The following is a 14,429-nucleotide window of genomic DNA, read 5'->3' as shown; positions in this document are numbered from 1 at the left end:
CCTGAGTGCTTAGGTTAACCGACATGAGACTACTTTTTTAAATATATACACATTGTGTGTATGTATGTGCATATACACATAGAGTGAAGAGTTGAGCTTAGTCGTGCTGTGGCTGAAGAGACTTAAGAAGACAGGCTATTTATAACTGTACTTATGCAGCATGGTGTGGGTCCTAAAGCTATAATCTAAATCATATGCAAGTGAATTTTTTAGCTTACAAAATGAACTTCTGCACCCAATTCAGATGCAAGCCTAGTCAGAGAAAGAAAAATGCTGCTTTCACCTTATGGTGTTGGTCTCCTCCATCTTCTCTGGAGCCATGGAAATGCAGAGTTGATTTTTCTCTGATTTGATGTGCTGTTCCACATCTGTTCCAGGGGGAAAATCTAGATCTGGCTATTTCTAAGGATGAAGTTATGGCTATGATTGGGGAAGGAATCTGTGTGGTGAAGACACTAACAAGGAATCATCTTTACTGTGAGCCTCCCTCTGAGCAGCCAGCTCCACGGCACCGCACGAAGCGGGAGGGCACAGACTTGCTCCCAGAGTTCACGGTAGGGAATCAGCAGTACTGCAAGAAATCCTGTCATTTATTGAAACAAAAGCAAGAATTAGTGGTAGAAGCAGGAAGGGGAGGAAAGGCAAAAGCCCTGGTGGGGGACAGGGGAGGTACCAGAGATGGCAAGGACCTGCTCTTGTTCTCAACTCTATTCTTATGTGTCAAATATTGCCTGAAAGCAAATGGTATAGCTGGATTCAGGAGTTGTGCTGTGGGACAGCTTTGCTAGAGAGCTGTATGCCACCTGTACCCATTCTGGAGAAGCCCTGTGGCTTTGCATTTCATTGCTGCATGGAGCTTATGTCGTGGCACATGCTTTCTTACAGGTACAGATGGGAAACCTGAACTTCCTCCTGGGCCGAGTGCAGTATGACACAGAAAGCCAGCTCACCTTCCCACTGGAGGCACAAATTGGTTTGGGTGTTGGTGCATCTTTTGTGGCACTGATTGTTCTGGTCATCGTCTTCATATACAGGTAAGAAATTCTGATATTGTAGAGGAACTTAAAGACCTTATACAACATTACTCAGTGGATGTGGCCAAGCGTGTACATCTTGGGCTAAACAAGGTCCTAGTTTTCTTTATTTTGTGCCAAATTCTGAGCCCCTAGTGTTGCTGGATGTGTGGGGCATGTTGCACCTGCTGGTCACAGTTCATTCAGAGTCCACATCTAATGGGTGCTCCAAGAGACACATCTAGTTTATGGAACACTGGTGTCCTGTGAAGATGATGTTCAGTGGAAATCACCTCAACACCAGTTGCCCTGGAGTCTTTGGCAGCAACACAACAGTTGGCAAGGACAATCCCTGGGCTAGTGCCACTGGGAACAATTCTGCTTCTTATTGCAGGAGGAAAAGCAAACAGGCTCTGAGGGATTACAAGAAAGTTCAAATCCAGCTGGAAAATCTGGAAACAAGTGTTCGGGACAGATGTAAAAAGGAATTCACAGGTCAGTCACTCAGCTCCTAGGTTCTTGCAGCTTCAGGGAAGCTTGAAGAACCACTCTCAGCCCTACCTCTCTTTCCATTCCTGCATACTTGTTTGGGTAGCTCAGAGCAGGCAATAACTTTATCCTGTGCCAGTGCATTGAAACATATAGCCAAATTCTTCTATTTTTAATTATTCTTTTTAATTCAGAGCACAGTGGTCTATACAGACCCCTCTGATTCTCCAGTTCATCCTCAAGACTCAGATTAAGAGCTAAAGGTCAAGACAGCACTCTTGGAGAGATCTTAAGGACAGCTAGCCCAGTCTTTGTGTAGGGCAAGTTGAATTACACCTCCATTTTCTGGGCCCGCAAACCTTGTACTTCAGCTGCTTACAGCAGTGAGCCCTTGTGTGGGAAACCTGAGGCTCTGAAACTGTGCAGGTGACTCAGACTGTAACCTGCAACTAATGTGGGTAGCAGTGAGGAACAGGAGATCTCTAATACACTACTTCTAATGTAGGTAGTGCCTATAGCCACAGATCTGTGCTGAACAGTGGCTTCCTCTTTATAAATCTGGAAGCCAGCCCATGACTGTAAGTGAGAATAATCACCAAATTCACCTTTTGGTTCCTCCCCAAGACTGGAAGTTTCCTCATGCAGTTTCTCCCAGTGCCTTATCTAGTTTTAAATGTTCTAGAAATGGGACCCCAATGTGCCTCTTCCTGACAGGAAACATCCTTCCTCTTCCTCAGTCCCATCCTGCTGGCCCTAGTTCCTGCACTCGCCTCATGCTCTGCACCATCAATTGTGTGATCATGTAGTCAATCTCATGGGCATTTCCTTTCCCTCAGACCTGATGACTGAGATGATGGACCTCACAAGTGACCTTGTGGGCACAGGAATCCCTTTCTTGGACTACAAGTCCTATGCAGAGCGCATCTTCTTCCCGGGACACCGTGAGTCACCACTGCAAAGAGACCTGGACATCCCTGAGTGCCGGCGGCAAACCGTGGAGCAGGGCTTAGTCCAGCTCTCGAACCTGCTCAACAGCAAGCTCTTCCTCACCAAGGTAATGTCCCTCTCTGCTTGCAGCCTGCTGTGGGGCCAGGGACACGTCAGGAAGCGGGCAGTGCCTGTTAAAATTCATTCCTGAATAGCTCCCTGCAGCGTCACTTCTTCCAAGAGCCAGTAGCTGTGACTGTCTTGTTTTCAGCAGATTCACACACTGGCTTATCTCTCTCCCTACCAGTTCATCCACACTCTGGAAATTCAGCGCACTTTCTCTCCAAGAGACCGGGCCTATGTGGCATCATTGCTCACTGTGTCGCTGCATGGGAAGCTGGAGTACTTCACTGACATCCTCAAAACACTCCTGAATGACCTTGTGGAGCAGTATGTGGCCAAGAACCCCAAGCTGATGCTGCGGAGGTGAGTGAGCCAGCTAAGGTCCCACTGCTAGCTACCTGAGGGGGCAGAGCCCTTCTGCCCAGCTGGCAAGGTCTGAAACTCCTGTGAGTAGGATAACATCATGGCATCGGCTGTAGCTATAAGACCAGTATGTGTGGAGACAACACGCATCAAACAGGAGGAAGCAGTAACAATGATACCACTCTCGCCAGTTGGCAATTGTCCAAGGAATGTAGCAAGAAAGGTGTCAAAAGAGTAGAAAGCTGGAGTTGCCCACCCCGAATTCCTCTTCTTTTGAAGCTGCTGTACATTAATTCTCAACTTGTGTTCAGGTACTAGGGGACTGCCAAGTGTGCTAATCTCATTTTACTGTTTAGAAGCCCCTGGGCTTACAGTCAGGCCATGTTTGGAAGCTACACTGAAATATCTCCTGTGTTTGCGTCCCCATTAGCCTCCTGTCTGGTCCATCCTTCTGATGTGAACAAATTTCCTTTGTTTGAGACCTACCAGAGGCTCTCCTCTGTCCCGTGTCCTCATCCCTCCTCGAATTCTGTAATTTGGTGCCTCCTTCAGGCTGAAAAGTGCCTCAAATAAGTGATATCACAAGCATTAACCTTACTGGTTTCTAAAGTCTTTTTTTTTTTTTTTTAAAAAAAAACCTCTCTCTTGATCTTGTATCATCATTCAGTGTGCTCTTTTCTCAAGGGGTGTGATCTTTATCTCCAAATCCCTCCCTGCTCTGAACCATATTCCTGTGACCAACCTCAGCTCTCTTTCAGGACAGAAACAGTGGTAGAGAAGCTGTTAACCAACTGGATGTCCATCTGCCTGTATGCATTTGTGAGGGTGAGCTCTTTGTCCCTTTGTGGTGTGGAGGGGCTAGAACAGGGGAGACAGCCACAGCTTTGCTTTGTGCCTCGTTCGTAGCTGAAATAGTGCCAGAGTCATCCTGTATTTCGGGGTGGGGAATGGGAGAGCTGGGCTGTTCAGTGGGGACAGGAATGCTCAAGTCAGCATTAATACCACTCATTGTTTCCAAGATGTCTCACCAGGTCATGGAGGGCTCAGTATAGCTCTTTTATCTTGAGACACGCTGGCCATAGGCTGGTCTGTGCGTGGGGAGGACAGATTCTGATCTAATTCCTTTCCTGGAGAGGGGGTGGCAAGGAGAGTCTCTCAGATTAGTGATGGGTAGGCAGAGCAAGCCTTGGTTTTGTGCATCCACCTGGGAGTTGGCCCATGCACTTTCCTTGTGCATGGAGCCAGAGCTGTCAGCAGAGGCTCAGTCTTTGCCTGCTGTGGCTTACCTGCTGTATCCTCAGTCCTGCTCCTCCTCTGCTTGGATGTCCATGTTTCAATGGAAGCTGAATTTCTCTCAGGTGAGACTCCTTCCTTTCTGTGGCAGGATTCTGTTGGGGAGCCCCTTTACATGCTGTTTCGAGGAATCAAGCACCAGGTGGACAAAGGGCCAGTGGACTGGGTGACAGGGAAAGCCAAATATACCCTGAATGATAACCGCCTTTTGAGAGAGGACCTGGAGTACCGGACTCTGGTAAGTACCAAATCTTTTGTTCCCTCTGGGCTCTCCAGTGTGACAGGGCTGAATGTCTCTGCTCCCATTATTGAGGCAGAAGTGCAGCATCCTGCCACTGTCTCCTGGGAGCCAGGGTTATCCCAGCAGCACAACTCCATAGGTGACCAAGAGGTCTGCGAAATCAGGCGCTTTTGCCCTAGGCTGATAGGAACCATCACCACAGTAATCTGATGTGCGTGCTGTGCCCTGTGTCTAGAAATAAGGGGATGAAATTGCTGATGGCACATTGAAACCCCTGCCCAAGGCTGTTGAATTGGCTTCCAGCTCTTGACACAAGACTGAGAATGCAGTGTTTAACATCTGTGATGTTTTCTTTTCTGAAACTCTTCCAGTGAAAGGACTAGCTGTTAACTTGCCTTAATGCCAATCATCAAAGGTGTAAATGTGTCAGATGTAATCTTATCAGCTGAGTAGCTGTGACCTTTTCTTTTCTTCCCCAGACCTTAAACGCTTTGACACAAGCAGGAGTCGCTGCAGGAGGGGCAGAGGACTCCCAAGGGATTTCTGCAAAAGTGCTGGACTGTGATACCATAACACAGGTGAAGGAGAAAATCCTAGATCAGATCTATAAAGGGACGCCATACTGTCACCGACCAGACCCAGACACCCTGGACCTCGGTGAGCAGAACTCCTTGGTGCCAAAACTCAGTGAGGAAGTGGAAGAGTGTTCATTTGCTATCTGTGCCCAGCGCCCTGGCATGCATGACGTTTGTCGTTCTCTGCTGAGTGTGCAGAGTGATCCACTGACCAAAGATCTTGTGCTCTGGCTGGACCCAACAGGGCATAATGCAGGGAAGAGGCTAACAGCAAGAGGAAAGGGTGGGGAAGAAGCAGTTGGGTCCAGCCCCTCCCATTTCATGGTGTTTTTTGCCAGACTTGGACAATGGCAATGGCTTGGGCAAGGGGACACAGGGGGAAAAAAGCATGGAGAACGTGTAGGAGAGGAGGAGGATTTGAGTGCAGCACAGAGATGCTGTAGTCACAGGTTGGCTCTTCCTGCCAGTGAAGTCAATGGCAGCATCTCAGTACTGTGTGTCAGGGAGTATTTTGCCCGCAGTGGTTAATGAAAGGTAGGACTTACATTGTGAGGGAAACTGCTCAGTTTTCTGTCTTCTTCATTCTTTGGCTGTTGCTGAATACTGGTGACACTTATAGATGAGCAGGTACTGGGAGGATAGTAGCTAATAAGGACTATGGGCGCATATTTATGATTTGCATTAGCTGCTTGAAGAGTTACAGTCTGACAGAATTTGTAGGAACTTGGTGAGAGGAACCATGAGGCTGCCTGTCCCTGTGCTCAGACAGACTGTCCTGTGACTGCAGGACTCTGCATTGTTACAGACACTTGCTCAGGTTAAGCTGTCTGTGAAATAGCATGGGTAAAGGTTCACGAGGATCAGTGGGTGCGTAATGAGGTCAACCAGGTTGAAGCACAGCAGACTTCAGAGATGCCTGAAATTAACGGATTTTCTTTCAATTTTCCGTGTTTTAACGGCTGTAGAGTGGAGATCGGGGCTGGCAGGTCATCTGATACTGTCTGATGAGGATGTAACATCTGTTGTTCAAGGAACTTGGAAACGCCTGAACACTCTTCAGCATTACAAGGTCAGAACTCAGTCTACCATTGCCTTGTCTCTCCTCTCATCTTCTACACACTGTTATGCTGTGTTTGTGGCTCTGGCTCCTGCTGCATCACTGTCAAAAGGTTGGAGCTTTTTTGCAGCAGCATATTCAAATTAAGTCAGTGCTGTGGCCTGCACTCTTCTACTTCAACAAGTATAGCCCCCTCCTTAACCCCCACCTGAGATGTTGGACAGGTGTGAGCTTGGAAGGAGACGCTCAAGTTCATGCCTGGTGTCTGTTGCAATGAAGGTGAAGCTGCTGGATCTGTTAATGTTCCAGTCCAAATCAGTTAGTAGGTGATGGCACACTGATCGGGGAAGCAGCTTCTAGGAATGGAAAGAGGGGGTTTTTTTTAACTGTCTTGCACTAATGTGTAATATCTTGCACCAATATGTCATACCTTGCTGCAACATGTTCTAGATGTGAATGACCTCAGTCCCTGAATATTATCATCTTCATTGTACTTTGCACAACAGTTTAATTGGTACAAACAAGATTCTTCCACCATCAGGAAAGACAGTGATGGTGGCCCAAAATCCCTGGTTTTGTACCTATTTCTAGTAACGGTATAGTCTGTTGTGGTCTACAAGCACATGCCTGTTGTACTGATGAGAAACATACCTTTTGTTTTGAATGCTGATTTTTGTTTGTGTGCAGGTGCCTGATGGAGCAACAGTAGCACTGGTCCCACGCCTGACCAAGCACATCCATAGGGAGAATCAGGATTACATCCCAGGAGAGAGTGAGTTTGATGTCCTGTTCTCATAAAATTATTTTATAGCACTTGACAGCTAATGGGACAAGTCTCTTGCCATAGTCCCAGCTTTATGCTGCAATAGAAGGCTGATACATGATTTGGACCCTCATAGGATTGTCAGGAAATTCAAAGCTTGGGCAGGTGAGATGGGAGAAAAGCAAGAGTGTAAAAGCAGAGGAAAGCCAGGCTGGGCGTGAAAGTGCAGGATAAGCACAATTCTCTAGTTCTGACTCTCTAGGGCTGAGTGCAGTCTGCAACATATAAGACTCTTAATATCTCAGGTGCTGAGTGTGGCCCAAGGGTGGTGACGGGATGACAGGCAGTTACTTTATTGCCTGGCAGAGCGAACAGCTCCATGGATACTCGTGTGGCACGAAGGGACAATAGCCACAGTCTGCAGTTTAACAGGTTCAAACTGGATGTGTTAAAAAAAAAAAAAAACTTATTCAGCAAAAGGGTGATGCAGCCCTGGAACAGACCACTGGGGTGATGGAGGATCTCTGTCTGGGGAAGTTTCCAAGACCTTGAAGGTTTTGGGTGGACAAAAGCAATGTGCTGTAGTGCTAGCAACAGGTATACTCTGTGCAGATGGCAGGATAGAGGCCTTCAGAGGTTCTTTCCCATTTGTGTTTCTATCATAGTGTGAAATTTTGCTTCCTTGGGGCTCACCTGGCCAAGCCCTGCTGTGAGAGAATGGACTCTCATCTGTAAACAATTGCTTGTTTTAGAAACACCAATGCTGGAGGATGCAGATGAAGGCGGGATCAAACTTTGGCACCTGGTAAAACCAACAGAAGAGCCAGAGCTTCCCAAGCATCGGCGTGGGAGCTTAAGAGATCGGGAGCGAGCCAAGGCAATCCCAGAGATCTATCTGACACGTCTACTCTCAATGAAGGTGAGAAGCAGCACTGATTGTGTTGTGCTTGGGATCTTGCCTTCCTTCATATCCCCCAGCAGATGTGTGTGAGGATGAGGAGCCCCTTTGCCTGGGTTAATGTATATGCCGGTTGTTTCCCCTCCGATCCCAGCACTGCAGCACTGCAGTGCCAAACTTGTGCTCCTACTAATGGGTTAAGTTTTGCAGAGCCTCTAGGAGAGTGAGAAGTAGTTTTATCCCTGTGTCTACCCCATGTTTGTCTTTGTGTGTCCCACAGAAAAATTAAGGTACGCTGTACTTCACAGCAGAGTTTCTTAGGCAGCAATGTTCACCGGGCTGCCAGGTCTGCTCACCTTCCACCACACTCAGGGCCAAGAAGATAGGACTGACCTGTTACCTGCTGCATGCTAATAGTGCACACCAGCCATGTACAGATTCAGCTGCAGTCATAAATCAGGCATAGTGCCTGCTTGCTCCTTTTTGCTTTATTCCAGTGTCATTGTTAAAAAATTGAGCCAGGAATTTGTCCTTCTGCTGTGTCCTTAAGAAAGGGTCAGCTTTTTGGCATCCAGGTTCCCCAGCAATGCCCTGCTTGCAGTAGTACCGTTCCTCAAGGGACAGCCCAGGCACTTTGCCAGGCAGTGCCTGTGTTCTTCCCGCATTTACTGAACTTCCTTTTGCTGCTGAGCAAAACCCTCTTCCTTGTTCCTGTCCAGTGGAATACAGCTGCTGGCAGCCAGCAGTCCCCCTCCACTAGGCAGTCTCTATGGTTCGGTGCCACTGCATTAAGTTGCAAGCTCTCTCCCCTGCAGCAATCCCCTTAACCTGCAGTGGCTCTGAGTACACCTGACTCCCCTCGGGGTTTTGCTTTGTTCCTGAGCTTCTCCCTGGTTCCAGAAATTGCTGGGGCCTCCTTTCTCCTTTGCTGCAGCTCCCTGCAGTGGAGGGGAGGTAGCTTTGGACCAGTGCGGGGAGGTTGCTGAGCAGAAGAGAGTAACTTCTCATGTGCGTGAGCCCCGGTCTCTCCACTCTCCTCTGCCTGTGCTGACTCCGTCCTACTCGGTTATCCACAGGGCACTCTGCAGAAGTTTGTGGATGACTTGTTCCAGGTGATCCTCAGTACCAACCGCCCTGTCCCTTTGGCAGTCAAATATTTCTTCGACCTGTTGGATGAGCAGGCAATACACTATGGGATTGCAGACCCTGAGACCATCCACATCTGGAAGACAAACAGGTATGGTGTTCCTGTGGGCCCCGGAGAAGGCACTGCTAAGCTGTCTAGAGCTGATCACTTGCAAAGTGACAGCCAGCTTTGCTTCTGAGGAGGAGCAAAATGGGAGTGCAAGGTAGCAGAGCATGGTGAAAACTGGTTTTGCTGGGAGAGCAAAGCTGGGAGATGCAGTAACGTGCAGAGTATCTTTCAGCACCACAGCTGCTACCTGTGCTGATACCCTGCTGCGCTTCTGTCTTCTCTGCAGCCTGCCCCTGCGGTTCTGGATCAACATCATCAAGAATCCGCAGTTTGTTTTTGATGTGCAGACGTCAGATAACGTAGATGCTGTGCTCCTGGTCATTGCGCAGACCTTCATGGACTCCTGTACGATAGCTGACCATAAGTTAGGGCGGGTAAGTGCCGAGGTAGAAGGGAGCATGATGGCACCGATAGTTGGGCAGTGCTGCCCCAGGAAGGCAATAATGTTTACGTAGCACCACTGGGACAGCACGCCAGGCCCATCCTTGCTCCCATGTGCCCCTGGAGAGTGATGGGCACTCCTGGGAAGAGAGGAAGGAGGAGCTGATTTTTGTTTAGCATCCTGAAGTTGTTGAGGGGTGCTCTTTATTTACAGCTTACAGCTACTTGGGGGACAGAGCTAAACTCCAGCTGGCTGTGGCAGACAGTGTAAGTCACAGGCTGCATCTTGGGAGATTCAGGTTGGCCATTAGAAAAACTTTTTACCACCACTACTCACCCTGTGCTGAGTGTGGAACAGTCCTGCACAGGTCACCGGAGACGGGATGGCTGGATGTCTGGAGGATTTCAGGAATCAGCTATGCAAAGCCATAGCCAATGTGATCTCATACTGGTGATCACCCAGCTCCAAGTGGAAGGCTGGACGAGGGATCCCAGAGGTCCCTTCACCAGCATATCTCATGGTTCCTCAGACTGCATTACTAGAAGGGAGCCTGGAATTTGAAATGCCTCTCTATGCAGAGGACAAAAATCCCAATCCTGAATGAATGACAGAAAATAGCAGTGATGGTGTTACCTGCTAAGGTTAGTCCACAGCATGATGAAGGAACTTTTTGTAATCAATTTCTGGTTTTGGATGTTGAAGGACTCTCCAATCAATAAGCTGCTCTATGCCCGGGACATTCCTCGCTACAAGCAGATGGTGGAAAGGTAAGCAATGAATGTGAGGAGTTGTAGTTTAAGCAGTAAGCAGGAGGGTAGGAGGAACAATATGCTAATTGCCTGTGTGCCATTGTACAGGTATTATGCGGACATTCGTCAGACCATCTCTGCCAGTGACCAGGAGATGAACTCTGCCCTGGCTGAGCTATCGCGGGTAAATAAAATTATTTCAGCAGTCACCCTGGCCCCTCACCTTTGCATCTAAGAGAAAGTTAGTAATGCAAAGATGAGATATTCCAGCTGAGTGTGCAACTCTGCTCAGACGCACTGACCGTTCCCAGTGGCTGCTTGGCTTTGTGGCACCACAAGGAGGGCAGGGCAAGGGTCTGCCCAGCTAGCACTGAAGAGAAAAGTATAGTCAAGGATTCAGGGCAAGGAGTATGTGTGATTTTTTTTTTTTTTTTTTTTTTTTTTCCCTTCACTAGGAACTACTGATGAATTCCCTTTCCTGTTGCTTTATGCAACAGGCACATTTCCTAATGAGTTGTGAGGACACGGGATTTAGAACAGCAATTGTTAGGTGTCTCACAGTTTTGTCTAACTTCCTCTCTTATTCAGAATTACTCAGGTGACCTCAATTCCCTGGTGGCTCTACATGAATTGTACAAGTACATAAATAAGTACTATGACCAGGTGAGTGTGTGTTTCCAGCAGGTATGAACATGCCCTTCTCCTTTTACCATCCAACCTCCAAAAATTAACAGTTAAGAGCAGCCAGACAATTACAATGCTCTGTATTGTTTCATTGGCATGCGCAACTTCCATGTCATAAGTTTGCTTTATTCTTATCAAAGAGGGAAGGAGGAAATCACAAAAAAGGACTTAAACTCCAACTTGGAGGTTGTTGGGATTTTGTGTATGCTGCTTATTTTTTTTGACTCCAGTATCCAAACACTCTACTTAAAACTGAAGTGCAGTTATTTCACATTCATTTACTAAAGATACCATTTCCAGGTGAGAAGTTTAGCATTCTTTTTGCACTGTGAAGTTTTTAAATTATTAGGACGAACCTAGAATTCTAGAATTTATTTTATGGTTAATTTGAGATGGATTACTACCTACTCACTCTAGTCTTGAGCAGGCTAGATTCCAGCTTGAGGCTCTCCACTGTGCATGGAGTTGAGCTGGTTGATAGTGTTGACAATCTGTCTTGTTGCAGATCATTACTGCTTTGGAAGAAGACCCAACGGCACAGAAGATGCAGCTCGGGTATAGACTACAACAGATTGCAGCAGCTGTGGAGAATAAAGTCACAGATTTGTGACAGGCACAGACAGACTGATCTGGGGACAGTGCTCGTCCTAGCTATACACAGGGTGTCCTGCTGCCATTGGAACCAGACTCTCCAAGGAACACGCGGGTGACATGAACAGGGGTGGCCAAGGCAGTACAAAGTACAAGCGTCCTTGCATCTCAGAGAATATTTTTTTACAGTTTTTTCTTTTTAAAAGCAAAACAAACAAAAAAACAAACTTTGGTTTTCCTCTGGCAGACTGTCAGGGGGACCACACAGATTCTTCCTACAGATGTTACGTGAATGTGCCAAGTTTCCAAACGACGTTGAAGAGCCAGGTGACAGCACCAAGCACGGTGTCTGTGGAGTCCTTGGCCTTGCATGGGTGCCCTTGCCAGTGCTGGGAGACTCCCCTGCTGCAGCTGCTCATTTTGGCGGGGACGCAGGAAGCTTTCCCCAGGCTGACAGCTGTGCCAACCTCTGTCCCCAGCTAACGAGCCCTCTTGCGGTATCCCACCTGAGAAACTTCCTTGCAGCAATGTCCTCACTGTTTCCAGATGTTGGATATAGAAAGGAGAGCATCCGATGGCAAAGGTCTCTTTCTCCCCAGTGTTCTGGTCTCTGACAGCTCGCACATGACACCTGCTTGGACGTAACGTGCTCACCAGCATGCGTGCTTGTCCAGGGGCCTACTGTAAATGGACACCACCCCCTCACCCTTTCCCTCAGGACAAATTCAGCATGTGAGAGTCGCTGCCTGGCTCGCCTCAGCCTCTGCTGACCCAGCTCGGGATCCATCTTCCTGGTTCCTTGTGGTCAGAGGTTGCCCTGCTCTTTGGAAAAGCACAACAAATGCCTTGTGCCACTTCCCCTTCCTCCGGTGTCTAGCTGTTCTGCTGCTCTGAACTGGACTTGTAAATACCCTCAGAAAGTTAATGTATTTAAATGCTAAAGGAGAATGTTTAATTTTGTGGCTTTGAGACAAAGCTTTTCTTGGAGAAGTATCTCTGTGCACTTCTACTGACAAACGTCTGTCAGCACTGGAGCAAAGTTTTCTCCACTGCTTTGTCTGCAGGGATAACTCGTAGATGTCTCTGTTGTCGTAACAGCAGCTTGCTTTTGCCCACAGCTCAGTTCAAGGCTTAGCTGTGTGCTCTTCTGCTAGGCTTGCCTTACACCTTACTCAGTTTCACTTCCCAGACTCTCCTGTTGTGGCACATACAAGGGTTATTGGGTGGGCTGTGAACTCGAGGAAGCCATGAAGCACAACTGCGTTGTTCCCAAGGGGCGTCGGGTGTCCTGCAAACGGGAATGATTTGTGCGAGGAAGGAGAGGCTGGAGCAGGTACAAGCACAGTTACTTGCCAGCTGTCACTGGGCAGCTCCTTGCTGCTCCCTCCTCAGTTCCTGCACCTTGTGAACAGAGTACTCTGCCTTTCTGGGAGCAAATTCCTATTTATAAGGGTGCCCTACTTGTTCTCACCCCCTGCTGCTAATTCCACACTGATGTCCTGTGTGCTTGGGGCAGGTGGAAAGGTCTGACTCTGTCATGTCCCTGAGGGGTGATTGTGCGGGCCAGAAGGGACCTGAGCTAAAACAGGGCAGGGTCATGTCCCTACCTCCCTTGACATTGCATATAGCAGTAATTATCTGCATATATCAGATCAGCTCTGTGGCTTTGTGTGAGTGATGTGCAGTTGCAAAACTGTTCTCTGAGCAATATAACAAAACAAGCTAATGCTGGCCTCCCTTCCTACAAAGGCAGCTCTCTCCTGTGACCCTCTCAGCAGTATTCCCAGGTACTCTGTGTGTCCAGGGTACGGCCAAGACCCCTGTGCCACCTCCTGCTCCTGTCCTGCTCTACGGAGCAGGAGGCGAGCGGGCTGGCTGCTGCCAGGCAGAAGCGGGGGGCACAGTTTGCCTCTTTTCCCTGAGGTGGGCACCAGTTTGGGTCTCACTGCTGCCCGACCACCCATTTCCACTAAACTTATGGGATCTTAGCATCTCTGAAACCTCTGTCTTGACCAAATCTGGTTAAATCAGCCCAAAAAAAGCTGGGTGGAGGAAAGGACTGGCAGATGGGAAAAAGCAGCTACAATGCACATTAGCAAAGCCCGCTCCCTTGGGAACTGCAGGAGGCGATTCCTTGGTTTGAGGCAGGTGCAAGTGTAGTGGCAGAGTCGCATTGTCCCCTTGTGTGTTGACGGATGGACTTTCCGCCCCAGGCAGCGAGGCGTAGTTTGTGGCCTCTCCAGCTTGTCTGCCAGGAGCCACAGGCTCTCTGCTGGATTTACGGCTCTGCAGACTGTTAATGTCTGCCCCTATTTTTTCAGAATTATCTCTGCGCTTTTGCAGAACAGGGTGGCTTGGGGCCTAATTCTGAATCCACATTGGCAAAGGGAGGAGGACTTGGTGGCTCTCCTGGAATCGTAGTGACAGGAGTCCAGGTGTCTCTGCTGAGAGCGCAGCCTCTGCCCATGTGGCTGACAGGCCATAGGGTCAGTGGGCTCCGCGTCCTCTTTGCTTCTCAGTAGTGCTGCTGGATGTTGGAAATAATCCGCTTTCTCTGAGCGTATCTGTGAAAGTCTGCTTTTATTAGAGCAATAATCGAGACTTAAAAACAGAGCTAAATGTAGGTGATTGACTTACTTAACGTCTTGAGCTTGTCCTTGTGTACCTGGACAAGAGGCGCTGCCCAGCGCAGGTGCAGTGAGGGTGGAAAGCTGGTGGTGCCCATCTCTTCCCATCTGTGTGTTCTAGATACCGGCATCCTCCTCCCCTGCGGACATGCACTGAAGGCCCCTCGCTGGGATCAACTTGGGTGTTTAGGCATGGCCCCTCTTCTCTCCGTCCATGCCCCTCTCCTGTGGCAAAATCCATTACTACGACAGGGTTCTGTTGCATTTAAATTTGCACAAAACAGGTTTTATGAAATTCCCTATTGCAGGGAGGACTTATTTATTTATTTCTCACGATCCTTCCAAGTTTCTTCCAGTCGCTGCCTGATTCCCTGACCAGCTTGTCAGACACTCTGGAGA

The 14,429-nt window shown here is 48.4% G+C and overlaps 1 protein-coding gene across 1 annotated transcript in view; it reads left to right on the top strand.

The window, feature by feature from the left end:
- PLXNB1 (plexin B1) overlaps nucleotides 1-11,599 on the top strand; it is a gene marked incomplete at its 5' end in the record, with an annotated part of 38,758 nt that extends 27,159 nt beyond the window's left edge. The window contains 17 exons of the mRNA XM_082004666.1: nucleotides 378-554; nucleotides 886-1,034; nucleotides 1,408-1,508; nucleotides 2,339-2,556; nucleotides 2,737-2,915; nucleotides 3,674-3,740; nucleotides 4,300-4,446; nucleotides 4,929-5,106; nucleotides 5,990-6,093; nucleotides 6,769-6,853; nucleotides 7,597-7,763; nucleotides 8,819-8,979; nucleotides 9,224-9,371; nucleotides 10,082-10,146; nucleotides 10,237-10,312; nucleotides 10,717-10,791; nucleotides 11,318-11,599. Of these exons, the coding sequence (XP_081860792.1) occupies nucleotides 378-554; nucleotides 886-1,034; nucleotides 1,408-1,508; nucleotides 2,339-2,556; nucleotides 2,737-2,915; nucleotides 3,674-3,740; nucleotides 4,300-4,446; nucleotides 4,929-5,106; nucleotides 5,990-6,093; nucleotides 6,769-6,853; nucleotides 7,597-7,763; nucleotides 8,819-8,979; nucleotides 9,224-9,371; nucleotides 10,082-10,146; nucleotides 10,237-10,312; nucleotides 10,717-10,791; nucleotides 11,318-11,422 (2,202 nt within the window). The 3' untranslated portion in view covers nucleotides 11,423-11,599. The remainder of the gene's footprint in view (nucleotides 1-377; nucleotides 555-885; nucleotides 1,035-1,407; nucleotides 1,509-2,338; nucleotides 2,557-2,736; nucleotides 2,916-3,673; nucleotides 3,741-4,299; nucleotides 4,447-4,928; nucleotides 5,107-5,989; nucleotides 6,094-6,768; nucleotides 6,854-7,596; nucleotides 7,764-8,818; nucleotides 8,980-9,223; nucleotides 9,372-10,081; nucleotides 10,147-10,236; nucleotides 10,313-10,716; nucleotides 10,792-11,317) is intronic.
- Between the last annotated feature and the right edge of the window lie 2,830 nt (nucleotides 11,600-14,429).

The sequence above is a fragment of the Phaethon aethereus genome, assembly GCF_964289735.1.
Source record: "Phaethon aethereus genome assembly, chromosome: 11".
Lineage (NCBI taxonomy): Eukaryota > Metazoa > Chordata > Aves > Phaethontiformes > Phaethontidae > Phaethon > Phaethon aethereus.
Note: the sequence above shows the minus strand (reverse complement) of the source record. Positions and strands in the feature narration are given on the sequence as shown.